At 40.7% G+C, this 27738-nt stretch overlaps 4 protein-coding genes across 6 annotated transcripts; 3 read left to right on the top strand and 1 right to left on the bottom strand.

Annotated features, from left to right (window-relative positions):
• The first annotated feature begins 131 nt into the window (after positions 1-131).
• Positions 132-11769, top strand: LOC111652192 (BAR/IMD domain-containing adapter protein 2). Its single transcript, XM_023402380.2, has 15 exons — positions 132-522; positions 2759-2905; positions 3118-3193; positions 3400-3486; positions 4136-4197; positions 4462-4533; positions 4843-4980; positions 5510-5662; positions 6091-6267; positions 6642-7308; positions 7403-7604; positions 7882-7944; positions 8316-8484; positions 8634-8674; positions 8976-11769. The coding sequence occupies exons 2-15, from the start codon at positions 2858-2860 to the stop codon at positions 9046-9048; spliced, it is 2028 nt and encodes a 675-aa protein (XP_023258148.1). The 5' UTR covers positions 132-522; positions 2759-2857; the 3' UTR covers positions 9049-11769.
• An 833-nt stretch (positions 11770-12602) lies between these two features.
• ndufa3 (NADH:ubiquinone oxidoreductase subunit A3) lies at positions 12603-13836 on the bottom strand. The gene is made up of 4 exons (XM_023402381.2): positions 13725-13836; positions 13380-13454; positions 12950-13027; positions 12603-12802 (listed from the first exon to the last, which is right to left on the bottom strand). Exons 1-4 carry the CDS (start codon positions 13825-13827, stop codon positions 12711-12713), a joined length of 348 nt encoding a protein of 115 aa, XP_023258149.2. The 5' UTR covers positions 13828-13836; the 3' UTR covers positions 12603-12710.
• tfpt (TCF3 (E2A) fusion partner) lies at positions 13821-17793 on the top strand. The gene is made up of 7 exons (XM_023402334.2): positions 13821-14018; positions 14438-14539; positions 15095-15217; positions 15516-15586; positions 15683-15752; positions 16515-16673; positions 16914-17793. Exons 2-7 carry the CDS (start codon positions 14438-14440, stop codon positions 16986-16988), a joined length of 600 nt encoding a protein of 199 aa, XP_023258102.1. The 5' UTR covers positions 13821-14018; the 3' UTR covers positions 16989-17793.
• A 372-nt stretch (positions 17794-18165) lies between these two features.
• Positions 18166-26285, top strand: cnot3a (CCR4-NOT transcription complex, subunit 3a). 3 transcript variants are annotated; one of them, XM_023402362.2, is made up of 18 exons: positions 18166-18324; positions 18963-19033; positions 19222-19289; positions 19386-19460; positions 19586-19675; positions 19805-19933; positions 20171-20266; positions 20423-20642; positions 20728-20861; positions 21057-21113; positions 21413-22343; positions 22460-22565; positions 22670-22811; positions 23406-23505; positions 24109-24307; positions 24961-25093; positions 25244-25369; positions 25477-26285. In XM_023402362.2, exons 2-18 carry the CDS (start codon positions 19009-19011, stop codon positions 25573-25575), a joined length of 2730 nt encoding a protein of 909 aa, XP_023258130.1. In that variant the 5' UTR covers positions 18166-18324; positions 18963-19008; the 3' UTR covers positions 25576-26285. The 3 variants fall into 3 exon arrangements, with proteins under 3 accessions (XP_023258130.1, XP_023258129.1, XP_023258131.1); XM_023402361.2 differs by having other exon boundaries at positions 23406-23514; XM_023402363.2 differs by lacking the exon at positions 21057-21113 and having other exon boundaries at positions 23406-23514.
• Positions 26286-27738: the final 1453 nt, after the last annotated feature.

Genomic DNA, 27738 nt, shown 5'->3' with positions numbered 1-27738 from the left:
TCTGCCCGAGTGAGAGAGGGAGACAGAGAGAGGCAGACAGAGAATGGGAGGCTGACTGTGGTTTCCAACGGCAGGGAGCTGGTTGTATTGGTCCGGGAGGGGAGGGGGAGGGAGGGGGGTATTGTCGGTGGTTTTTCTGGCCGGTTCTTGCGGTCGTGAAGGCATGTCGATAATCGGCTCAGTAATGAGGAGAGGCACTGAACGGCACCAAATATCTGACCCCGATTTCTGGGAGTAAGGAGAGGTAGAGAGAGGAGAGGGAGAGAGAGAGAGAGAGAGAGAGAGAGAGAGAGAGAGAGAGTGAGAGAGAGAGAGAGAGAGAGAGAGAGAGAGAGGGCCATGTGAAAAAGGGGTGGAGGGGAGTTGAGATTTAGTGCTCTGCTGGATGAAACAACCCCCCACTAACTAACGGAGAGGGAAAGTAGCCTAATAGGAAGAAAGGAGGGGGGTGTTGTACTGTTCATTAAACACTCAAAGACGCGCAGGAAGCTTTTATCGTTTCCAACAATGAGCTCAGAAAAGGTATGTAACTTCTTTTTCTTTTTAAAGTAGCTGAATTATTTGTTACTGTTGTACAAATGGAAGCTGTGCTGAGTGTTGGAGATCAACAGGTAGCTGTTACTGGGCTGCACAGTGCGGGCAAATGGCAGGAGGCATTTTTCATTCAGGAAAAAACCTCCACTGTGCAACTGACCTGACTCATTTCTCCATATTTCTACTTAAAACGTGCTTTTCAAAATGTTTCTCTCTCTAATTAAGATACTTTGCGCGTGCTTCAGCGAGTCAAAAGACTTCAGTCAAATGTTGCCTTTGATGTAGTTGTTGAAATGAGATGAGACGGTGTGGAAGAAGAAAAGGTCCATGTAAAATATACACATTTACCGACCCTCAGAGAAATGCTAGAAGTAAATGCAAACATATCTGACAGCGTTTCACCTTAAAATAGTGCAGGAGACCTGCAAAACCACCAAAGCAGTACGAAGTATGTATTAGTCTGGCGTGTGGTAATGATGAAGATAATTGTCTCAGTTGATTGAAATGTGCAAACCACAGTTCAAGGTGACGTCTTCAAATGTCTTGTTTTGTCTGACCAACTGTCACTTTACAAAGATGCTCTGAGAAACAAATCCTCACAAATGAGAAGCTTTAACTATGATTTTTTTTTTTTTTGCATTTTTGCTTGATCAAAATCAAAATAATTGCAGAGTATTTTCCTGTTGATCAAATAATAAATGAACTGATTAATTGTATCAGATCTGCTTACATGCCTTTAAACACTACTAACTATTTCTGTCAGTTGTTTGAATTGGTATCCTTTTCGCAGCGACGTTGATGGGTTTTAAATGCAGTGTTTACATCCACTCACATTTAAGAGATTTAAAGAGGCTAACCCACATGAATGCACCTTCTGTATCAGCTCCCCCACCACCTGCAGACTGCTCCTGTTGCATCCTGAAACAAACAGCACTTTATTTCTTAGAATTGAACCGCACTAAGCTCGAATATACACACACAAATATTTTGTCTAGCTTCAATATTTCACTTCATCATCATTTTAAAGTGCATGCACAGTTAAAAAGGCCTTCAAACAAAAAAAAGTGAGGACAAAGCTCCCACTTTTCTGTCTTATCCGGCAGACTCGAACAGGCACGCTGACAAATTACAGACTACACCAGGGTGGCCTTAATGAGCAAGAGTCTGGAAATGTTTTCTTTGTGTCATATACCATTAGTTGATCTGGGTCAACGTTTTCTCTGTAATCTCGCCGTGATAACAAAGGAGGGCTGCACAGGGAAAACCGAGTTGTTCAAGTGAGTCTTTTGCCATCAAATCCAGACTGGAAATCCTTTGACCCCCAGAGCAGTCCCCGTCTTGATCGTCCTCTCTGCCGAGGAAACATTGTTGTCGTCTGTTTGTTCAGTGCTCTGACACCTGTGACTTGGACTTGGGGAGCCCATTGTTCTTATCTGAAATGGTATAACTCGTCTGGCACACGAATCTAGGAGAAATATTTGGGTTGTCCTAATGTTGTGGAGTGATAATGCAGAAACTGGCAGCTGAGACTCAGAGGGGATTCATGTGAAAATGAAAACACTGCTGCCCTCAGACAAAACCCAAGACGGTGGGACATTCTCGTCGCATGTTGTGGTGGTTCAGTGGCTTTAAAAGTCCTCCAGCTGATTTAAACCTCCCACTCTCAATCCTCCATAGAAAGATAACACTGAATAGAGAAGTACAATATGAATATTTTAGAAGATGTTGAAGGTTTTTGTTTCTTCTTAATACTTGAAACTTCTCTGTCGTTTTTTTTTTACAGACTTTTTTTTTATGGACTAATCGTTTGTGATTGTGACATTTCTTTCTGTATTTTATCAATAGTTTTGTCTATTAACTGTCAGCAAATAGTGAACAATGACGACCTGGCATTTTCAAATTCCTTGTTTTATGTGACAGGATGGACAAAACCCAAATATATTCAATTCAGAATCATTTACAACAAAGAAAACTAGCAAATAATGTTGTAATAATAATGTAAAACTATTAATCAGTTCCTACAATAGTTGTCAATAAATTTCCTGTTGATCGATTAGTCGTTTGAGCTCAAGTGCTGATAAATAAAAATACTGTCAGTGCTTTGACGTCCCTTTTCCTCTGTGGAGGTGAAAATAAAAACAGCCGTCTCCTCAGTTCCTGGGTAAATTTTCAGAGTGATTGCAGTGAACAGTCTCTAATTTCAATATATCTTCTTCTCCTTTAGAGGATCTGTGTCTACTCTAAAGCCTAGGACCCTGAACAACAACAGGAGGAGACCATACAAACGTACATAGTGGCAGCACATATACGCGAGAGAGGAAAAATGTCTCGAACCGAAGAGGTCAACAAGATGACAGAAAATGTGTACAAGGTATAACTTTAGTCTGTCTTCTCTGCGCCCAGCAGTGAAACCCCTTTGAACGGCTTGTCATGTGTCCTGCAGACAATATTTTTTAATGATTCAAAAATGTGTTTGTCACCTACACAATCATCTGCAGTACAATGCTTAGAAATGTAGTTCACTTCACAGACTCGCATGTCATAATCACTAATCACGTAACCTGTATGTATCATCATCAACAGGGGATTTTGGACCAGTTCAACCCCAGTCTGAAGAACTTCGTGACCATGGGGAAACACTATGAGAAAGCTCTGACAGGTGAGTTGAACGCTGACTAGTTCATACACTACAGGACTAATATTTGTCCTCAGAGCTGCATTTCTGCTTCACACAGAGTAATGAATCCAGTAAAGTTGTAAGTTTTAAATTACTGATTCATTTAACAGGAAGGCCGCGGTTGTAATTCTATACAAATTACACAGAGACTTTTTGTAATTTCCCATAAAATTTGTTCTCTTCTTCAGGAGTAACCGTGGCTGCCAAGGGGTACTTTGATGCCCTGGTGAAACTTGGAGAACTGGCGAGTGACAGCCAAGGCTCCAAAGAGCTGGGTGAGTGGGCGGCCAGTAGAGAGAGAGAGAGAGAGAGAGAGAGAGAGAGGAGGACCGGGTTAAGGAGAAAATAAAAATGAATTGGCTGTAGACCTAATAAAGTTTAAAGAGTCAATGTGACAGCTGGCGAGAAGTTGAAAATAGTCTGTGAGCCTGCTGCATGTGTGTTGGTGAGCGAGGAGATGAAGACAAGAGGGAATGAGGAAATGCAGAGAGAGAGGGAGAGAGAGAGAGAACAGAGGGAAAGGGAGAGAGTAGGGTCATTGTTAGGAGATTAACAACACCACATGATCTCATTGTAATGCTGAAAACAGCGGGGGAGGCAGGCAGGAGTGTCGGAGGGCGAGATGCCAGCCACCACATACTACAGTGCTGTGTGACCAAGGGAGGGACTCACAGCTGACCGCCACTGTGTAAATGAGAAATTGTGTCAAAGCAGCAGGTTTTATGACATTTTAACTCGTGTGTTGTCTGTCTTGTATGTTGGTGCCGATACTGTTGTGAACAGCCATTACAAAGCACACAGATTTGAGATATTGAGAGAGATATATGCAACGATTTCTGCACAGGTCAAAGATGCACTTGAACAGATAAAAACATTTCAAATGACGTGATACTGATGCCTTCACTGCTGCGCTGCTCCTCACAGGGGACACACTGTTTCAGATGGCCGAGGTACACAGACAGATTCAGGTGCAGCTGGAAGACGTGGTAAGACTGTGCATCAGAGTGCTCCTTTCATGAAATTCATAAAGGAAGACACACTGATTAGTTGGTTAAATACTGAAACTGTGATTTAAATCGCAACGCATTTTACATGGTAATAGATACTTCCACATTTCTGATTTTTAGAGGTTTAAAAGAAGTTTAAAACATCATTCTGGTCTGATAAAGCAACTGGGGGCTGTCATTACCTTTGACATACATGCTGACGTGCCAGCGTACTTTATTGAATATGCTACTTTTCATCAACAGCTGAAACTGTTTCACTCTGAGCTGCTCGCCCAGTTGGAGCAGAAACTGGAGCTGGACATCAAATACCTCACTGTATGTTAACATGCCTGCTGAAATATCTCACACTCATATTACAAACATTTTCTAAAACACACTCAGTCCACTTTTGAGTAGTTTAAAATGTTTAGTTTAATTTATTTGCAAACTATTTGTGTACAATATATAATATAATGTAACTTATCAAAAAAATTCTGGGAAATACATATGAATGATTGTTTAAAATGTATGTTATTATTTGGAAAAATGTATTCATTTAAATAAAAGTGGATCATTTCATTCATTCGATACACGAATCACGATAAATCCTCTGACTTTATAAATTTTTACCCGTTTCCCCATCAGGCCACTTTAAAGAAGTACCAGAGTGAGCGGAGATCTAAATCTGAGTCTATCGAGCGCTGCCAGTCGCAGCTCAAGAAGCTGCGCAGGAAGAGTCAGGGCAGTCGTCACCCCAACAAATATGGAGACAGAGAGATGCAGGTAACTGAAGCCCAGAGCGCCACATGGTTGGTTAAAAAGAAACAAACAACAAAACAAAACATATATAACAACGAGACAGACACAGTGACCTTTTCATTTGAAAAATCCCTCAAACACATTACGGCAGATTAAAAAGCAGAGTTGTGGGAGAAATAGGTCGATGTGAATAAGATTAAAGAACAATCTGCCTCAGCTGATTTTTCAGAAAACAAGCAACTTAGTGCAAAAAACTTTCTCCTGAAAGAAACATGAATGATATAAGAGGGCGATAGGATTTGGCCACTTACTGGGTGAAAATGAGAAATCAAAGGGGAGAGTAAGAAAAGGTCACCAGGACAGTATTTTATGATTGGGGATTGCGCAACAGGCAGGATATGATGTCACTCCTCTCTCCTTACAATGTGAATTAAAGGTCACTGCGTGTACTGTACTCTACATATGTTAGGGTTTGTGTGTGATTGTTGTGAGGACCGTGAACGCCATGTGAGGACGTTTAGGTTCGCAGTCAAATTTCTGACTCCTCCTTCAGTTTGTGGAGTTGATGAGTCGTCGCCAAGGCGAGCTGGACGCGCTGGTCGCCACAGGTTACAGGTCAGCGCTCACTGAGGAGAGGAGACGATACTGCTTCCTGGTGGACAGACAGTGTTGTGTCACCAAACTGCTCATCAACTACCACTCCAAGGTGATCTGTTCACATTGACTTATTTATTTAGTCAGTTCGTCTTTCTCATGTAGAAATACTGAAATGTGGATGTCTTGAGCGGTTGGTTTTACAGTTTGAATTAAGTCATTTGATATTTGATATTTCTCGTACTGTGAACAAATACTGTGAAAAGACCTAAAACACCAGCTAATGTATTCTATTAACAAAGATGTGTTATCATACCCTGAACCGAGCTCATTCGTTTTATCCCCCTGTGACATAGATCTTCATTGTTGTCCAAACACTACACGTCAGTCCCACATACACTGTCCTGCTGCTGTAAAATCACTGTTTAATGGGATTTGTTGACAGTTAAAAAAAATACAATAAGAAAATATGAAATAATGTCAGTCTTAGCTCTTAACAGTGTTGGCTTTTTCTATTTTATCTTTTTGAAAATAACCCAGGTGAGAGAGCTTCTGTCGCAGAAACTGTCATCTTGGCAGCAGTCATGTTCTCAGCCGACAAAACTCCCAGAGCGCGCTCTGAATCTGCTGCGTCACACTGCGCCTCAAAGCTCAGGGGCTGCTGGGATAGCCGAGGTTCTCCGGCACACCAAGCTCGGCTCTGCTCAGCCAGAACAGGTGAGTTCAGGTCAGGTGTTTGGACTTTACTATTTTTAAAAGTTCATAATTTCTGATCTTCTGTGGTTGGTTTCCACAGAAGGATCACATGGTGGGATAAGATATTGAAAACCTTTCAAAACCTCATTGGTTAAACTCAAATATTTATCTGGCGGTCAAACAAAAAACAAGGCTATTCTTAGTAGTTCCTGGCCGAGGTTCGACAACACCATTGTTTTGCAAGACAAAAATAAGTCTCACGATTTGGCTAGGAAGTCCTGAGTTACGCACCAAGGCACTAAACTAAACTACTTATAGAATTAGGAGCAGTGGCAACGTTAGACTATTATAACAATACTTATAACTACACTGCTGGATATTTCTTGGTTTTCCAGAGGCTCTCTGTTCAGGAAGTCCCTCCTCTGTTGAACGGAGACTCCAGTCGCTCCCAGCAGCAGCAGCGCTCACTCCCCTCCACCTCTCAGAGTGACACCTGTCCTCCTCAGGGTTCCCCCCAGACTTTCCGCACTGCGTCATCTACTGGAGGAGCTGCTGGAGGTTCTTCACGAGGAGCTTCTCCTCAGCACACCAGCACACCCCTCAGTGCATCAGCCAGCCCCCTCCCTGACAGCAGCGCCAGCGGCAGCGTCAGCATCAGCCCGGCTGCATCCACTCCCTCCACGTCCAGTGGCTCGGCCCAGCAGAGCTCTCTCCTCTTGGCCGCCAACACGTCCAACCTCTCCCCGAGCCTCATCCCCTCCACTGTGATGTCGCTCAGCCAGATCTCCCCTACCAGCAGCTCCTTGCATGGCATGACCCTCCCCATCGCTCACAGTGCTCCGCACAGTGCTCCTCACAGTCCTCCGCTGCCTCACAGCGCGCCTCTCTCCAGGGCCATGACTCCTGTGCAGCTCCTGCACCAGCAGGTGGGACCAGGAGGGAGCAACACTTCATCACCAACACATAATCCCTGGCTGTTGAAGTCTGCAGACATGTGCTCTACAGCAACACTCCCCCTGCCGAGGAGACCTGTCAGTGAAATGAGGCTGGGTGGCTTTCAGGGTAAGACGTGACACAGTTGGCCTGTGTTGTTTGTGTGCGTGTCTTTATCTCCAACCCTCTCCACTCATTTTCTTCTTTGTCTTCTCTGGTCAAGGCTCCAGTCTTCCCAGGATGCTGCCCTTATCTGGACCTACACGTGTGGAAGCCATGTTTCCTCACGCTCCAGGAGCATCGGAGGGCGGAGGAGTAGGGGGTGGGGCTTGCTTACTGCACTTCCAGCCTGGAGACAACATCGCCCTGCTCATCTCTGAGCCCAGAGATGGGTGGCACTATGGTCAAAATGAACGGACTGGACGGTATGTTAGAAAGCTGAAGGGGCCTTTGACCTTTAGCATCGTTATAAAGTACAAAACGTGAAGACTGAAAGGTTTCACTGACATAAATCAAAGCCGATAAAAAATAGTCTCTGGAATATTTATTCTTTATCTCACAAGGCCTCACTTATCATATGTTGTGTGTGAGCTTCTATAATTTCATATAAGACAATGGAGACTGATTTCAAACACACTCTCTAAGTTGCCTTGGTGCTTCAAGCTCCCCTTCATAATGTTACAATAAAATTTTCCCTCACAGGAAAGGCTGGTTCCCTTTCTCCTACACTCAGCCACAACACAGCAAGATGGATCACCTCGAGAGGTACGTCAAAGAAGAGAAATTTTTTCCTTTAATGCACAAAATGCTTCCTCCACTTCCTGTCAGTCATTTACAATCAGACAGTCTGTCGATATATCAGCAGTATGTTGAAAAGCAGGGGATTGTTTTCGTGTTGAAACTAATATAACACCCTTCCCTTTTCCATCTATATTCCCAATAAATCAAACCTCATGAACTGCAGAATGATACTTATATTGTTTGCGCCTCAATCTTTCCACTCCTCTCTCCAACACCAACAGCATTGTTGATGAATTCACACAAAACCAACATCTCTCAACTCTCATCGTGTTTCCTTTGTCTTTTTTTTTCTTTCTTGTGTATTCTTTCCTCCCTGTCTGTGCCCTTCCCTGTAGCTCTCTCTTCTTATCTAAAGCTAACAGCACCAGTACCGGCCAGCTCGACAAGCTGGTGTCTACAGGTCTCCCAGCCCTCACCCCTGAGTCAGAGGAGGAGCGCTCCCTTCCTCCCCAGAGGGTCAGCACCTTCCGCCCGCGCCCGTACAGCATGGCCGACAGCAACAAGGTCAGAAACATGAAACCTTTGGGAGGAGGTCAAGGGTTAGAGTGAATGTGCCTGACCCTCACTGTTCACGCTAATGACAGAGATAAGACAGTATAAGCATGTTTAATAATAATAGGAATATAAGAGTTATCAATGTTTTCTTCTTTCAGATCACCTCAGAACTGACCTCTCCACCATCCTCCCCAACCAGGTAAATTATTAACAACTACACGTACACAGCTTGGTGTGGAAAAACAATTCCTTCACATGTAATTCTGGGTACTTTTTGCCTTTATTAGATAGTTGACAGGGAAGATGTGACAGGAAATTAGGTGGGAGAGGGGATGACACACAACAAAGGCCCGTGGCTGGAGTCAAACCAAGGATATTACAATCACATGATCACTGTATCCCAGTAGTAACAGGCCACCGGGCTGCGCCTGACGCCTCTTTTAGTCATAATGCCTTTTCATTATATGATTCCTTTTGTTTTTATTGTTTCTTTTTTTCAGGCCCAATCCATTTGCCCATGTACGACTCAGAAAAACTGTGACCAACGATCGCTCAGCTCCTATTATTGAGTAAGTGGTTGATTCCCACAGCAGCGATCCGGTTTCCTGTTCTCTGTCAGTCCTCTGTCAAGCCTCAGGTTGAGTCCTGGAAGCGGCACATTGGCTCATGTTGACTCTTTTGAATAGTACTTTACTTATATTTTTTTTGCAGTTTAATCAAATACAGATCGTGTTTCATGTGCAGGATTAGAACATTTTAAAATCAAAGTATAAAAGGGTTCATGTGTAAAGCATGTTAAATATGATCACTGTCCATTCACTGTTTAAGTAGTAGTTAACGCGAGAACGTAGGACCACTGTGATATCTGAAAATTCTGTCTGAGTGAAATGTGGGCAGTAAAATAAAATCTAGGCTAGTTTTTATGAAACAGAAGTATGATGTTTGGCTGTACTTATCTTGTATCTGTATCTTGCTCGTTCAGAATAACTAACATTTTTAGGTTGGTCTCAGCCGGTGAAGGAGACCTCTTGTTTCTCTTACTGTTTTACAGTGCAATTTTTTTCTTGACATAACCTTTAATGTAGTTTTTTGTTGTTTTGTGCCATATTCAGAAAACCATTCTTTGTTCAGCTGATTTAGGGACTGGCTCCTAATAGCGGGTTGTTAACTTTCACCTGGACTGTAATGAAGTGTTATGGGAAGAGGACAGGCTCCTACTCTAAAAGTGCTATTACAATATTATATTTTTTAGAGAAGCTGCCAGATAGTTGCATTCTCTTGGTTTCAATGAAGGTGAACTTTTAAATTTATACATGTCTTTTGTATTTTAAAACTTGCTTGTCTGGCTGAGAGAGACTTGGCATATTTTAATGAAATTGGCACACTGAGTTATTTTTGTGCCATTTTTACTTTAAATTTACTGAACAATAGCAATGCTGTGTGTACAAGTCCTTGTCAGTTATATCTTATGTTTATGACATTTAACACAACACATTCTGCTGCTGTGAAGTTACACATTGCTACTTTATGAATGTAGATTTTTGGATTAGTTTAACTCTTTGCCTGACCTCAAAATATAATGTAAAAACACACTCTACCTTAAATACGATCATTCAAATGAGGCTTGTTCATTTCCCAGTGAGTGAAAAAAAAGTTCTTATTTAACACAGAGCAACTCCTACAAAACAAAGAGACAGAAAAGCTCATTAGCTTCACAGACACAAACTGTGACAGTTAATAGTTGAACGATTGGACGGTGTTATTATTGAAAGAGGTGTGTTTTTTAGAAAGTAGCATGCGGATGGTTCAAAGGCTTAAGAGTGACAGATTTGCTTAGTCTTTGGATTTGATATCTTCTTGATTCCTTTTCAGTCCCAAATCTAAAGCTATTCAACATCTAGGCTAGTCCATATTAGTTGTATGTTCACCAGCCAGACTGAGCAGAATCTTTAAGAGAGATGTGAAAGCCGAGACAGACGAGACGGTAGGAGTTTTATGGGGGATATGTATCTTTGAAAGTGATGAAGAAAGCATTCAGGAAGTTGACCAATGTCTGAGCAAGTGTTCATGGTAAACTAGAAATATCCAAAGTAGTATTCTGTAGCTCTGTAGTGGCCTCCAGCAAAGTGGTGAAATTTTGCGTCTATGGAAACTGAAATGCTTGTTTTCCAGTTGTAACTGCCTGGAGTTGCTGTGACATTTTAACACCTTTAAGATTCAAGAGATCACCCACAAGGTGTTGTAGGAAATCATCTCTAACATCGGATATATTGCTTTGAGTAGTATGTCATCATTAGTAAAGGTGACAGAAAAATGATAGAGCTAATGCTTATCCATGCTTGTAAATAGTGCGTAAAACAGTGCGATTGTATGACTTTTATTTGACTTGTTATAATATTTCACTTTGGCAGAACATTTTGACTTTGTAGAAGCTGTAGAAGCGATATAACTCCAATACTGGAAATTGTGAATTAGCTTTCTCTCCTACTCTGACCGAACAGGAAATAAGACCTCTTTCATAATGACACAGTGAAAATATAGAATGACATATTCACCTACTTAGGTTTGAATGTGCTGCGAATATAGATTCATCTAGACTTAAATCTTTGAATAAAACTTACAATGTAATGTGCACTGAGTTTGGTGAAACAGTGAGGTATATGAGAAAACAAATATTTTTGCCTGTAGAGTACTTTAAAAAGTGTAAAAAAATAAAAAGTTGTTGAAATGAGTAATGTAGAAAAATAACATAGTATACAATATGTGCAACATAGAAATATATTTGAAGTGTGAGATATGTTATAAGGAAAATATGGGAAGTTTATTAAAAATATAAATGTTATAAATATCTAACAAGAAATGTATGGCAAAATGAATACACACATTTACAGCAAGTCTACAGGACCTTGTATGTGTGTACAGAAAAGTTTATATGCAGTCTGTGCATTGTCATCCATCATCGTACATAACCTACAGCAGAATGCTAATGTGGAAAAAACATGTTTGTTTTTTGTGGGAACAGGAATTTATCCAAAGTTCAAAACTCTTCTTCCAAAGTGAAATATTGTTTAAACATTGCACACCAACTTTACACAGCTCCTTGTTTCTTTAAAACAAAATGCAGCAATTTAAGCAGACTGTCAGGCTGTTCTCTGAACTGCATCAAAATGAAATCCGGGTGACTGCAGAAGATATTTTATTATGATGATGATGATGAATACTGCTGAGGAAGACATTCTTTACCTGAAATACTGAATATTGACATGTTGTGAAATAAAACTTCTATAAAAGAGACTGTTGCTGTGTACATCTGTATATTTTAAAAACTGAGATTTTTGTTTATGTTTTTAAATGTACACTTACAGCATTAATGCAGCAAGTCATATAATATCCATGGTGTGTGTTTGTGGGGTCTGAAACGCTCAGTACACACATGAACAGACCATTAAAATGCCTACAAAGTGACACAGACATTATAACAGTGAATAATTGTCAGTCCCATATTAAATGGTAGGTCTTAATTTTTAAGGGGTTTAATGAGGCACTGCACCACATATTGTTCTGCCACATTTCTTAGTTATGCAAGTAGAGCCATGCTGGATAAAACAAGGAATTCATTTTCAAACTTAATCGGATTCCAGCTTTGTCATGCTAAGCCTCATCTGAAGGATCAGGGTTGTGTCGAAGCTTGGTTTCAAAACTCTCATGATTGGCTCTTTAAAAATCAAACAGAAATCTCAACCTTGAGTCATGTTTTCTGACAGAAGAATTACATTTGTAGGTGTTTGAGACTTTGGTCTACAAACCCAGCAGCTATCTTTGAGTGGAAAGTCAAAAAAGATTTCATCCAAACTTCTTTAAAAGTGAAGTTTAGGTTATTTTAGGGTTTACTCTAAGAGACAAATAAAAAAAAATTACATTTTAGCTTCATGTTCAAATTCCAACAGCCCAATCCAAATTAACAAAATACTTAAAAGACTGGAGGCGCTAAACTTAAGCCTAGTTCAACTAAGGCAATTAGATGAAGAAAACTGTCTGACATCTTCATGTGGTTTTATAAAGTTATAAAACGTGCATTCCATCCAAATGTATTGAATGTATCCAAACAAAACAATATGGCACATAAGTAGAATTAAATAGACAGTCTTTATTGTGGGACATCGATAAGTGGAACAGCTATGTAGACGGATATGAACAAGAGGAATAGCACAGGTGTCGATTGTGAGAATGTGAAGTTACAGATTTTTAAGCCATTCCAGGTTATTTCCTTTGGGTTCAGATGGATGTGCAGGGACATCAGGCATGTTTCCATCATCTCGCACAGGAACTGCATTAGGAAAAAAAGAGAAGTGTTAATAATTGCCTGAGCATGTACAGCTATTAGTTTGGACAGCTGGAACACTCAGTGTTGTTGCACTTGCATCAGAAATGTGACACTTAAGACAACCTGCTGTAACATGACAACAGTGTTTACCTGGGTAGTTGTATGGCACAGCTGAATTGATCATTCCTGTATACTTTGTGATGGGGCTGATGAATGGAATAGCAACACCTGAGAAAACACAACATTATTTTAACTTAACACTCAAAACATTAACTACACTTGCAGGACATTGTATCTTCAGTGGTCAGTTAACAAAAAGTTACTGGTTAAGGTAAAGTTAAGCTAATTAAATGAGAATAATCACAAGACAACTGATGTGAAGTAAACATATGCCAGTGGAATCTTAGGGGTCCAATATTTGGGATATCGGTTATTCTCTCTTTTCATGTTAAATGTTAAATGTTGATTTGTTGCTATAGTCATAATTAAGTACAGTATTTCTGAAGCAAGTTGTACAATGTTGTGCTCTGTCTCTCACACATTTCTGAGCTAGATTAAATGTAAACGGGGAGTTACTAACCGATCACTCCAATCGCACAGGAGGCCAGGATGACAGGCTCTTTATTCCATGCATTCTTCAGGAAAGCTCCGATTCCTGTAGAAAAACCCCCACAAACCCAGGCAGGTTAGATTCCTCCACAGCAGACTATCAGCCTACGGTTAGCTAACGTTAGCCACCGTTAGCAACACATCCAAGGTCACAATTTTCGTTTTATTTCGAATGGATATCATTGTGTTAAAGTAATTCTGACACAAACTTGACGTAAGTTCGATTATTCTAAGTATTTATTTATGTTATGTGGAGGACGCATTAAAACTACTTTCACCGTTTAGGTGTACAAAAGATGACACAATATTCACATACCCGCCATGTTGTCTGGTGTAGTTGAACCGACCGGATGCTCATGGGAAATGTAGTACCTACTAACCGACGTGTTTTTTCTGCGACGCACGTCGCACATAAACATCAGTTTATCGAGGAGAGTGAGAAAGAAGAGCTGCCCTTGCGTTGCTTTACGTTTGAGTTCAGCCAGCATATGTTATGTTAATACAGGCTCATAGCTAACCTGGCTGTGTAGACCACAAACTCATACTCAGACAGTTTGCAGTGGAGTTTTAAAACCGGGACTCAGGCTGCACTGTTGATAGATTCAGAAATGTAAGTATGGATACATTGATAGCTTGTTGTTTAGTATGATAGTTAGCCACTGATGATACCAGAACCTTATCTAACGATTATTTTCAGTATTAGTCGAATTTACTCAAAACGTCATTTATGTTGATGTCGATCACAAGCTGCATAATCGAAAACGATGACTTCAATTTTCAAACCTCCTGTGTTTTTTGTAAAAGCACAGAAATATGTTCTTTACACTTACATGGCTAAAGCCACTGTTATGGGTAGTGTTTGTCCGTCATAAATATAATGAACTGGTCACATTTTTCTGTCTGTTTTATGTCTTTGCTGCACCAGAGGTATAGTGAACTTCTACCTACACATGCTGCTTGTACCTAAACTGTTGTGTAGAAATGTTTACAGCAACAAAAACAGATGATCTTTTCGCTCTTCCTGTCCAGATGATGGAGGATTTCTCTGGTTTGGCCCTGCCTCCTCTGTTTGGAGGACATATCCTGGAGGCAGAGCTGGAGCCAGGCGGTGTGGAGCTGGGACCTGGAGAGGTAATGTTAATGAACATCGTAATGGTGGTAATAGTAATGTTGATGCAGGTAAGCAGCAACACCTAGCCAGTGCTTGCTGTGCCACTAAAGTAACAAGAAAATATTTTGTCTTTTTACTCACTGTACCAAGTCACTAATATTACCAGTTTTAACACCACATCTTAGCTTCAACACTAAAATAATGTATTTAAATCGGTCTGAGAAGCATTGTGTTTGAAGAAAGAAGCTACAATCACACCCTGAATCGAGCTTCTCAGTTAAATATGCCTTAAACATTATCTATGCATGCAAAGTCAGAATCTTATCTTGAATTTGTGACAGACATTTGTAATTCTATTAGCGTTAAGGAAGGAGGAAGGAATATTTGAATTCAGAGTGTAAAGGTGCGGTCACATCTATGTAGCTTAGTGGGTGAAGAAAGTATCTGCTTATGATTGATTCAACAACTGAAATTTCCTTTTTGTTTTAGCTGTTCCATTTGAAACACAATAGTGAAAGCACTGACACAGAGAGCTGACCACAACACACAAACCACACAAAATTGTTTTTCTGCAGGTGGAGCTGGGCCCAGGAGGCAGTGAGCTGCTTGAGAGCACAGTGCAAGAGGACGAAGACAGAAGAGCTCTAGATAAGAGGAAATATCTGGCTCTGAGTAGGAGGTGTAAGGAAATTGAACAGGTGTGCGTGTGTGTGAGCTTGCATATATGTGCATATGCAGTATGTGGGTTATTTTGCACACACTTCCTCACTGTATTTCAATATGGATTATATTGGGTTTAAAAACATTTAGTGCCTGACTTCTCACATCATATCTAGGTATGGACTTACATATTTTTTTTTTTAAATGTTTAAATCCACATGAGCTCATACTGTCACCATATAATTATTTTTAGACCATGTTTCTGATTATTTTGTTGATGTTATGATATATATCAGTGCATTTGTAATCACCTCATGTGTTATGTGTTATTGTCAGGTCAATCAGAAGATGCTAGGCCGCCTTCACCAAGTACAAAGAATTACACGACGCTTGAAGAAAGAAAGAAGGTATAAAACTTGATTACAATAACTACATTTCTGAACTACATTTCTGAGAAGATTCCCACGCAATGGCTCATCTGAGTGTCCCGTTAATCCTTACAGGTTTCTCATGAAGACTTTAGATGCTCATGGGGATGATTACAGAAATGCCCAGCTCACTATAATGCTTGAGGTGAGAAATAGAAAGATAGGTGGAGATTTGTGGTATATTTAAAAAAAGGAAGAAAATGGACTCTTGAGTTGTTAAAAAATGAGATGTCGCTGGTCGTCTCTGACATCACTCCATGTGTACATTTCCATATGCCAACAGCCGCACAACATTTACATCCACATGCATTGGCATGAAAATGATTGATATGAACTAACTATTAGTTTTATCCCCATATACACGAATATTCAGTTGGCACAGTGACAATAGATTTACCAAATAGATTGACCTGACATCACCTGATGACCTGAGAGACCTGTGCGGTAGTAGCCCCTACTCACCACTACTACTACTAGTTACCACTACAATCCAAGCCTTACAAAACTATATTAATGATTTTTTTACTATAGCAATTAACCATTACCAGATGAAGCTCTGAAGAAGTCCCTAGGCCAAATTAGCTATTGACTGTGCAAAATATAGACTAAAATAATTATGATCTCAGAACTAAATTGATCTAAGATTACCATAAAATTAGCTAATAAGGCAGGACCCACCTTGTAAGTGGTGAAAATTCCCTATCAAATTCAAAATAAATCACATTGATTGAAACAAATTGAAACAAATTGACCATGGGTCAAGGTCTGTTACCCACTTTGCCTGACTGCTAATCCAACCTTATAATTACTGTGAACTAGCCTGTCCGCCTCTTTATTTGATGCACCATAATAAATAAATGTGCTCAAGCTCGTTATGTACAGCTAAATTTTTTGCCTGTTGTTTCAGGATGAGCCTGGAGCCCATTTAGATGCTGCTGCCGGAGGGGAGGATGAGCGTCTCAATGGCCTGTCTGGTTCCACATCGTCTGCAGTGTTGCATCATGCTGCTGGACCAAAGAGGAGAAGGCATCGAATTCCAAGGCAAGAAAAGGATAAAGACCCACAGGTAGGTGAAAGACTCTGCCAGACTGCTGTTGTCCATGCAAATGTGTTTATAACATATATATATATATATATATACATAAATGTTATACGTTTTTTTATGTTTATGTGTGATTTGGATGAACATATAGCTGTGGATTCATGAATGGGTGGTTTAATAAGTCTCATTAAGGTGAACATTCCGATATCTGACAATATAGAATAATAGATTTTATGTTAACTGATTTTCTGCTTTTTTACCCAGACTGAACCAGACATGTCAGTGTTGGCAGACACACAGTTTGGAGAAATGCCCAGCCCAACCTCTCTGTCTCACTGATCATTGCACTGCCCTGGATGCGATGATAACAAAGGAGCACCCAGTGTCTTTAATTGTTCAGTAGATACTGTAGGCTGCCTCTGTTAAGCCAGGTTTTGCACTGTTTGTAGTTTTACTTGAATATTGTCAACAGACTTTAGTTCATGTAAGGTAAAATTAAATGTTAATTACCTAGTACATATATACCTGTATTTTGTACATATTATTTTCTGTATTCATGGTTTGTAACAAGATTTGATGACATCACATAATTATGACCAATGGCAAATTGTGCACACTGTCGTGGGCAGCTTTGTTTGGTAAAGATCTGGCAACCCAGACACATTTAAATTAGGGCAGAAAACGTAATGGCTTCCATAATACATTGTTTATATTATTGATGATTTCATGGTTCATGATTTTACCTCAGTAAGCAGAGTCATTATCAGTATTAAAGTATTACAAACTGCTATTTGGTTATTAGGCTGTACTATGAAATGTTTGTTTTTATTCTTAAGTTTTAAAGTTATACATTTTCTTTACTTTTTATGGTTTTAGAAGTGTTCAGCAAAGATTGGTGTGTGGATTTTTATTATGTTTGCTGATGTGGACCAGAACCAGACAAAGATTTTACTACTTTTATTCATGTTCACAGCTGAATCAACAGTTTCAACTTTAATTACTGATGGCAAAGTTGGTCATGTGAGATTTTATCATGTACAGTACAATATAGTAGTTCAAGTTTCAGTTTGAGGTAGAAATGAAAATCAGTGTTTGTAAATAGAGTTTCTTTTATTTGCCAAAAAAAAAAAAATCTTAAATCAAAGTTTGCTTATTATTTTTTTTTGAGCTTTTAGCCTCATCTCACAGTCTTCTGCAGAGGGTGGAGTTAGCTCAGTTGTCATGGAGATCAGTTTCTTACTCTTGTTACCATGAATGATCGAATATCTATCTAAAGTAAGTAAGTAATCTATAGCAATATCCATATAGTGACTTTAGGAATTAAAGGTTAACTACATAGAAATGTTGCACAAAATCAGTATTGTAAATGTGTGACTTCAGATGCAGCTTTGGTTTTGTGTCAATCAAAATTCATCGCACCGCTGAGCCAATGACTGGTCCCCATTCCAGCGGATGCGTCTCATTGACAGGCGTGAGTTCTGCCCAATCAGATCTCGAAGATTGGATTTAGGGCGGGCTCTGAACGCGGAGGTGGGATTTTAGCTACCGTCCATCTTCAACTACATTACAGTGAGCGAGCTTGTCGAAAAGAAAACACAATTTGGAAGTAAAGAAGACTTTCTGGAATTAGTTCTGGCTGTATTTGAAAAAAGACAAACGAAAGTCCATACCCTAGGTAAATGTCGTAATCAAGTATAAATCTAGATGCTCGGGTTGACCCAGTTTCCCTTTTTCCTAAATTTGGCTAGCTAAGCTGCTAGCTAGCATTTTATACATTAGCTAGCCAGACAGTTAGCCACATTAGCTAGCAGGTTAACGATTTGAACGGATTCTGATATATTGTGACTTTCACAACGTAAAACCACCATATAAAAGCTATACTGGACCCCAAAATAATGATGCATGAATATGAATTCCAACCATCAACATGCTCCGTTGTACTTGTTTTGATACGGGCTAGTTAGTAATCGAGCGAGGTGCACGAGCTAAGCAACTGGCTCGTCTTAATGTTAGCTCAGTAACGTTAGCTGGCTAGGTGGCTAATTTTAGCTGACAATCATGTCAGTTATATCGGTAACATTAGCAAGATCAGCTGCGGTCACGGAAATTTAACGATAGACAAACGGTCACACGGAATTGTGGCTGAAAATGTCTTTAAATCCTGATATTATTTGTGCAGCTAACGGTAACCGACCAGCTAGCTGGAGTCAACGTCAGTTCCCCTCTCTAGATGCCGATGTACTGATGGCTCTGTTGAAGGGATTTGTATGTTGTTGAATTATCTTTGATACACGTCTTGTTTTCTTTACACAGCTAACTTTGTGACAGACGGAATGTGGACATTGTCGTAGTCAGAGCCATGGCTGACAAGAGAAAACTTCAAGGTAAGACTGTTGGTGAAACTGTCAGTAATGTTGCACAAGATCCATCCCACTGGCATCTTGCACACAGACTCAGACTGACTTCATCTACTAGTGCGTTAGTTTGTTTATTTCTTTAACAAGTTGTGAAGGACTTGGTTTTGCACAGATTTATATACAGTGGTGTTGGACCACATCTTTTATCTTCACAGGTGAGATCGATAGATGTTTGAAAAAAGTAGCTGAAGGCGTAGAACAGTTTGAAGATATCTGGCAAAAGGTAAAATACGTTCACATCTTGAATTTGTCAAAGCTGTATTTCAAAAACCATCGGTGGCAAAACTTATAATATCTCATTTGTTTGCATACATTTTAGCTCCACAATGCAGCCAATGCAAATCAGAAGGAAAAATATGAGGCTGACCTCAAGAAAGAGATTAAAAAACTACAGGTAAGTTAACAAACACATTTTGATTTTATTATTATTATTATATTTATCTACACTCTTGATCAACAGTGTGCTTATCTGAAGTGGGAAATATGTTTTAATATTTTCATCGCCTGTGCTCTTCCCAGCGATTGAGAGACCAGATAAAAACATGGGTGGCCTCAAACGAGATCAAAGACAAAAGGCAGCTAGTCGAGAACCGCAAACTTATAGAGACGGTATGGCTCTTTATTGTCTCCTTTTTCCTTTTAAATAATTTTTTCGAGGTGGTGCAAAGTATAAATTCATGATGTCTTTGCATCAGCACGTGTAACTAAATAAGGCTTATGTGATTTTTCTTGCCTTAGCAAATGGAGCGATTTAAGGTGGTGGAACGTGAAACAAAAACAAAAGCATACTCTAAAGAAGGCTTGGGGCTCGCTCAGAAAGTGGATCCAGCTCAGAGGGAAAAGGAGGAAACGGGACAGTGGCTAACAGTAATACACCATCGATGTTTTTATTGCCTAAAGATATTTTATGCCAAAAGCAAAGGAGAAGCACACAACTTTAGAATGAAAACAAAACAAATTAAATTAGTGAAGGAATTAGTTAAATAAACTATTAAGAACTTATCAATTGAGTCTTATTAAGGCCTATAATTAAGAATCTGTTTTAGGATGAAAATTTGAATAAATCTATTAACAGCCTTTTTCTGATCTTTCCCTCACCTGCAGAATACGATAGACACTCTAAATATGCAGGTGGATCAGTTTGAAAGTGAGGTGGAATCTCTTTCAGTACAGACGAGAAAGAAGAAGGGTGATAAAGAGGTAAGTTCCCCCATCTCTTCCTTTTCAAGGATTTTGTATTTTTTGTCACTTATAAAAATCGTTTTCCCCTCCAATATCCAGTGTATTGTAGTGTCATAAAACTTCTGCTAATATATTTTTCATAAACCTCATATTTGTCTTCTTTCTGTCATGTAGAAGCAAGACCGTATTGAAGAGCTCAAGCGGTTGATTGAGAGGCATAGATTCCACATTCGTATGTTGGAGACCATTTTACGAATGCTGGACAATGACTCTGTGCCAGTGGATGCAATCCAGAAGATCAAGGATGATGTTGAATACTACATTGATTCGTCCCAAGACCCAGACTTTGAGGAGAACGAATTCCTGTATGATGACTTAGACCTGGAAGACATCCGTGAGTACAGCACTGTGGAGTGTTAAGATGGTGTTATGATATAATGACATTTGACACTTGTTTCTGTCTCATCTTTTACTTGTAGCTGCAGCATTAGTTGCAACTTCTCCGTCAGGTCAGGGAAATGTGGAAGATGAGATGTATCTCCACTCCAGCAGCACTCCCACTTCCACCACCTCCTCTTCACCCATCCCTCCATCCCCGGCCACTTGCACTGCTGTAAGTTCTTGTCTTTGTTTCATAAAATGTTAAAGGAATGGTGGGTAGAAATCATAAATTTTGCACATATTCCTTCTCTTAAGTTTGCATTAATATAACCCTTCTACAAGCCCCATTGTGTTGTAATCCACTGGCTAGTTTGCTGCATCAACGTTTCAGAAGTGGAATGTCATATCAAGGTATCTCCTCCTATAGGAGAACTCAGAGGACGATAAGAAAAGGGGACGGTCGACAGACAGTGAAGTTAGTCAGGTGAGAGGTTCTCATCTGTGCTGTGTCAGTAGATGAAAAGTTTAGTGAAGCGCTCTTCACCCTTGGTCCTGAAGAGTTACGGTGGCTGAAGGGTCTTGGCCTCTCAGGCACTGAAATGGAATAAGTTTCTCTGTGGGACCATGGTTGGAGACTTCTGATTTAGTTTGTACCATCTCCTGCATATATGGGCCTCCATAGTTTACAGTAAACTTTGCTCCTAATGCAATTTGTACAACCTTAGTTGACTTCTGCACAGTTTTTGTCTGACATGCCTCTCCCTGGCGCTATGTCATTTTCAGTCACCTGTGAAGAATGGCACCCCATCCTTGCTATCTTCTTTCTCTTCCTCCACCACCTCTGGGTCCTCCTCATCCTCCTCCCTTGTGTCCATGGCGAGTGTTGTCGGAGGCATTCCTCCAGTCCCCACGAGCAGCAGTCTAATAGGAAGCTTCAGCAGTGCGGTGCAGCAACATCAACATCAACCTGCACAACAGCAGCAACAACCTCAGCCACCAAACCAACCGCAGCAACAACAGCAGCAGCCAACTCAGACAAAACCTTCTGTCCCCTCAAACAACACCCCCAGCCCACCCAGCAACCCCCTACTCCCAGCCTCCACTGCCCCCTCTCTACTTACACCCAGCACACCCAGTTTATCAGTTCCCAACTCTCAGTCTCAGCCCACATCCGGGCCCACCCCAGCATCCAGTTTGGGAATCGGGCTAGGGCTGGGATTGAGCAAAGGTGGCATGACAGGGACCAGCAGTGCCAACCAAATGCCTGGTTTAGGGCTGGGTGGCCACCCCACACCTCTAAACACAATGGCAGGGCTCCTTTCGGGTTCCACACCTGCCCCTTACGCTCAGGCAGCAGCATCAGGAGGCTTGGGTCTGAGCAGCACCACCCAGTCCAGCATTTCAGTAGAGAGCAGCACTTCCATTCCCACCTCTGGCTCCAGTGGAGTCACTACCAACGGGGCGGGGACAGGGCTTGGTTTACTCGGTTCCAGTCCGGCTCACAGCTCTCTGAGTGGGAGTATTCTGGGTCTGGTTCCTGGCCAAAGTGTGGCCCCTGGTGCCTCACAGGTGCCCCCAAGTTCTGTCAGCACTACCTCCAGTGTAGTTGGCATGATGGGAGGAAATGGAGGGAACGTCGGCGTGGTTGGAGGAGTAGGGGTGAATGCTGCTCCTGCTAGACCACCAAGTGGACTCAAGCAAAATGGAAGCACAAGTATGTTAACTTGTTAAGATCGGGATTATGTGCCTACTTACTTATCTGTTAAAGTCAACATTGTCTTCTCTTTATAAAGAGTTTTTTTTCCAGTTCTTCCTGTCGTCTGTCCGCAGGTTACAGTGCTGTAGTAGCAGAGAGCTCCACAGAATCAGCTCTAAGCACACCGAGCCAGTCGCAAAGCAGCCAACCCTCATCTCTCAGTTCCTCAACCAGTCAGCCGTAAGTTATTTAATGTCTGTCTCCTGAAACTTGAGGTTTCTTCTTGTTCTTTTATGACAGAACTTAACTTTGTCTTACTGTTGTTTCCACTATACCTGGTGCAGGATGGACAATGGTCCCAGTTTAATCAGCTCCATTACCCTGCCTCCCAGCTCTCCGTCCCCCTCATTCTCAGACAGCACACCTGGAGGAGGGAGTCTTCTCAATGGGCCCCACTCCTACACACAGGCCTCTGAGGGCCTCAAGGTGAACCGAGCTAGCAAGGTTGAGTTATGACATGTCGACTAACTTAGTCATAGGCTTGTGTCAGTCACCTAATTATCTAATCGAGTAACCAGAATTTGCAGTGAGAACCAGTTAGATTACACTCAGGTGTAGCAGCGGCTTCTTGAGCTTACTGCACCAAGAGATTGTCTGAGAAAACAAAACTTGAGATTATGAGAAACCTCAGCCACATTTATACCAAACAAAGAAGCCTGCATGTACCTAATGGCACACTTAGACAGAAATTATGTGATGTGAAGATTTTTTTGGTTTACTAAAGAACATATCCAAAAAAGACAGCATTGGACAGTGTAAAATCTAAAGCCTAAGGCAGCCTGCAAGCATACATTAACTGTGATAGAAAATGCTTTGACTGTTTTGGAACACATTACTTAGTGTACCCAGTGCAGGTCACTGTTCATAACCATGGCTGCATAAAGACATCTCTGAGCGTTTTAGTTTGTTGCAGGTCCATGTAGCAGTTGTAATAATAGTTTGTTTTCGTAATTCATTTTCCTGCACTGGTATTCCTTTTCAACATAATTATACTTAATATAATGTTGTTTCCCTCCCCAGGCTCCTGAGCCTCTCAGTTCTCTGAAGGCGATGGCTGAGAGAGCAGCACTGGGATCAAGCCTAGATGGAGAGATTCCCAACCTGCACCTGACAGACAGAGGTCGGAATGGTCAGGCATTATTTCTACATGAATTTACTGAAGAATTGTCAGCTATTTATTTCACAGTGTAAACCTCCTATCACTGTATGCTGAGCACGTGCCAGCTACTGAAAACGAAGTGTATTTACTCCAAAGCAACTTGTAACAACTGTAGTAGTAGATGATGCTATAACTGCAAACGTTACAAGCAGCTCATAGTGAGTAGGGTGAAAACACGCTATAATGTTGAATTATTAACCAGTTAGTCAACTGACAGAAAATTGATTTCAACTTTTTCAGTAAGTTTTTCACTAAACAGCTGGTTGCATCTCTCACTGTCATATCATTGTTTTGCTTTTTCTGTTTTTGGTTGAACTTTTATTATTGTTTTATACTTTTTCTGGACTAAATTATTCATCAGTTTCTTCGCTACACTTAGTCAAATGCTCAGGTGTTGCAAATCTTTGCAAGTAGAAAAGTGCTCCGTAGAAGAAGTCAGAGCATAAAAGATTTACTTTATCAAGAAAGAAAAGACATTGAGATATTGGGAAATTAGTATGAAGTGGAGCTGTGGTCTATATTTGTGTAACTGACACAGTTCTTCACTTTTTCTTCATCCTGTAGACATCTTCTCTGGTTCATCTGCGGCACCCGGCACACCTGCCGCCCCTCAGCCGTCCGTGTCGGAAGTCAGCATCCCCCCATCGCTTGGGGTCTGTCCACTGGGCCCCACCCCTCTCCCCAAAGACCAGCTCTATCAGCAGGCCATGCAAGAGTCCGCCTGGACACATATGCCACACCCCTCAGACTCTGAGAGGATCAGGTAAAGCCATCACAGTTTTTACACCCATTTATAACGCATCTTACATGGTTTTATGACTTAGGACAGATACAGACACAAACACTTGTTTATTGGCTTGAAATCAGTTTTACAATAATTTCACAAATTCATTTTAACAATTTATTAATGACAGTAAATTGATGATTAGTTAATAATATACTTTTAATCCTGGTATAAAGACTTTATTTTTTGCTGTTTCATGAAAAACTGAAATTCTCTATTACATGATCTACACAAAATTAAGTCTGATATTTTATATTTTTCTTGTCATCAAATCACACAAAAAGACCAAAACCAGCTATTAATTCATTATATTACCAAGCATTGTAAGTGTAGCAAAAGCCTGATCTAGTTCATTCCACATCAATGAGGTACACTGTTGCATGAGTGACATGCTTTGTAATTATGAACAGACATAGTAGTATATTTATAGTCAGTCCCACACACACACACACACACACACACACACACACACACCATCCTGTTGCTGTAAATTCTTACTAGCACACCAAATCTGTGGCTGAAAATAGCCTTCAACAAGCACACAACTTACACCTGTTAGAGTATCAATTGCTAAGAAATTGCCATGATCTATTGTATGTGGATTTGTAAATGTTCATGCTTCTGTCCTACAGACAATACCTGATGAGGAACCCGTGTCCCACCTTGCCATTCCATCATCAGATACCACCGCACCACTCTGATTCCATAGAGTTCTACCAGAGACTGTCCACAGAAACTCTCTTTTTCATCTTCTACTACCTGGAGGTAACCATGCACTCAGTCAACTCCCCCACTCCATATTTACTCCCAGTAAACCTTTCAGTCCCCCCCCCCCTTCTGCCATTTCTCTCTTCTTCATGATGTATTTAAGTCATGGTTGTAAGCTTAATGGTTTCTCTGACCTCCTTCTCTCAGGGCACCAAGGCTCAGTATCTGTCTGCCAAGGCTCTGAAGAAACAGTCATGGAGGTTTCACACCAAGTACATGATGTGGTTCCAGAGGCACGAGGAGCCCAAGACTATCACTGACGAGTTTGAACAGGTGCAGCTTTACCACAGTTCATTTCCATAGTACCTGAAGATAGTCTGTTTGTTGTATTCCGTTTTGGATTATTAATGATTGCTCTCTCCGCTCTGCTGTTCCTCCAGGGCACTTACATTTACTTTGACTATGAGAAATGGGGCCAGAGGAAGAAGGAGGGGTTCACCTTTGAGTATAGGTACCTTGAAGACCGAGACCTGCAGTGACAGAGGGAGGGATGCGAAAGGACAGAGAGAGACAAAACGTGCTGCTGTTGACATTCCGAGACTGAACTCCAAACTGTGGATAGAGATTGTGATGTGTAGTAGAAACCCTCTCCTGCAATGGAGACTGGTGTCTGTATAGGCTGCATCTCAACGGGAAGCCCTTGCTCCTCATGTAGCACTTTGCTTTTGACAAAAATGCCCCATGGGCCTGATCAGATGCATTGTGCTGCATGAGCTGGGAGGGTTCTCATTAGAGATCTGCGTTTGTGCCTGTCTGTGTGCACACTCAGTATGTGGCATTAGGAAAGCCTACCCCATGCATGTTTCTCATGTTTTTTTCTTTTTCCGTTTCAACAAGATTCTCTGTACCACCTACCCAACATGAGCCTGGAAGCCTTTGACTTGACACAAAACAAACCTTGGATTTGATTGTTAAGTAAACTGCCCATCTTGTATTTACTGTAATTTGGTGGTTTAGAATGGGGGACGTACAGTGGACATTTAGTCATGGTGTGTAGGAACGGCTTCTTTTAAGACCCTACGATGCCTGTTGAATATGGTCACTATTAGAGATAGTGAGCGGTTATCAATAGTTTTATTGATATTGTCTTGGTCGATTTAAAACGCTGATTGAGAGTGACCACAGGGCCTCTCCCTGTGACAGGGAAAGAGTCCTTATTGGACATGGATTAAATTGCTATGCAATTGAACTGGTCTCTGACTCCCTCTCTTTACAAATAAAATGGTTTTTAAGTTAACCTGTCAAAGAAAATGCATTATTATGGCGCATTCATGTTTGTGACAAATTAATAAATCTGTAAAATAAATCTTTAAAATAGGGTTTGAGACATTAATCTACTTGATGTTTGATTCTTACACCATTGAGGAATTGTCATCATTCTCAATGCAAAATGCCACGCTGAGCGTAGTGAATGTACCTGTATCCAAATCACCTCTTAATTACTCTTTAGATAATAAATCTGAGTTTGGTTTGAGTCAACTTCCCACCTTTTAGTTAAGGTTTTATTCTATTCTGTTGATGTTACTTCATCCTAAAATCCACTGTGTTCAATTTACCACCTGATATTTTAAGTGAAAACCCTATACAGTGAATGTGCACTGACAAATTGTTTACATGTAGAGTGAAAACAGAAATCCTAAAATTCTGGTGGTAGATTTAACTCATGGGTCAAGTAGAACGTATCTCGTCTACCGTGGTTGTTCATGTGCTACCCTGAAGAACAATAAGATTTAATCTGGTCCTGGATCTGGTGTGGGACAGATCCCACTTTTTCTTGGCAGTTTGAATGGGGAGAGTGTTTAACTGAAGATTTTTCCATTTAAGCAACCATGAAAACTTAAGATCTGTACTGCAGTTAAAATTTTATGTTGTGTGTGATTAGTTTTCAGGCTTTTTGGGGGGGGAGGGAAAGGGGGGATGATGATGTGAAAAAAGGAAAATACAGCAAAGTTATGAGAGATTTGCCTTTTATAGATTCTATTTTTTGGGGCTTATAAGGTTTTCAGGAAGGGAAGGTCAGTTAAGAAATTGCTAAAATGTGAATTTCAAGACATATTTACAGTTTTTCTCATCACAGTTCTGCATGGGAGATGTCATAAAACGGGGTTATAACAGGATTGTACAATTTCAATAAATACTTTTAAGAAATTACAAGTCAGTGTGTGGTGTAAAGTCCTGTCATTCCTACAGGGAATATGGATTCATTCGCTTTGAAGCTGTTCGGTAGTTTTTATTTATTGAAGGCTAAAACTCAGATAAATGTAGGCCTAGTGAAGTAAAAAGACTTCACAGGGAATACAGAAGGATAGGTAACTATCCAATTGCCAATTAACGTTTTTCCATGTTGTTAAATTAGGCATTGAACACAGAAATAAAAACATTTAAATCGATGTGGCACCGCCAGACGCCACTGCCACACATGCCCATACCTATGGCACACAGCTGCATCTGGAGACTGCGCGTACTCTCATGCCAGAAGCCGCCATTACGGTTCACTCTGAGATTTTTTTAAATGTTATTTTTTATTTATTGTAAGTTGATGATTGCATTTTACAATTGTTGTACCTGGAGAGGAGGCACAAATTCTCAGAGACCGGTGTGGCTGGACTGCACAGAAGCCGGCAGCCCTGTTGAGATTGATC

Source organism: Seriola lalandi, unplaced genomic scaffold, assembly GCF_002814215.2.
Source record: "Seriola lalandi dorsalis isolate HSWRI2012SDOR001 ecotype SW California unplaced genomic scaffold, Sedor1 jcf7180002053930, whole genome shotgun sequence".
Taxonomy (NCBI): domain Eukaryota; kingdom Metazoa; phylum Chordata; class Actinopteri; order Carangiformes; family Carangidae; genus Seriola; species Seriola lalandi.
The sequence above is the reverse complement of the archived record's forward strand: the minus strand, read 5'-3'. Positions and strand labels throughout refer to the sequence as shown.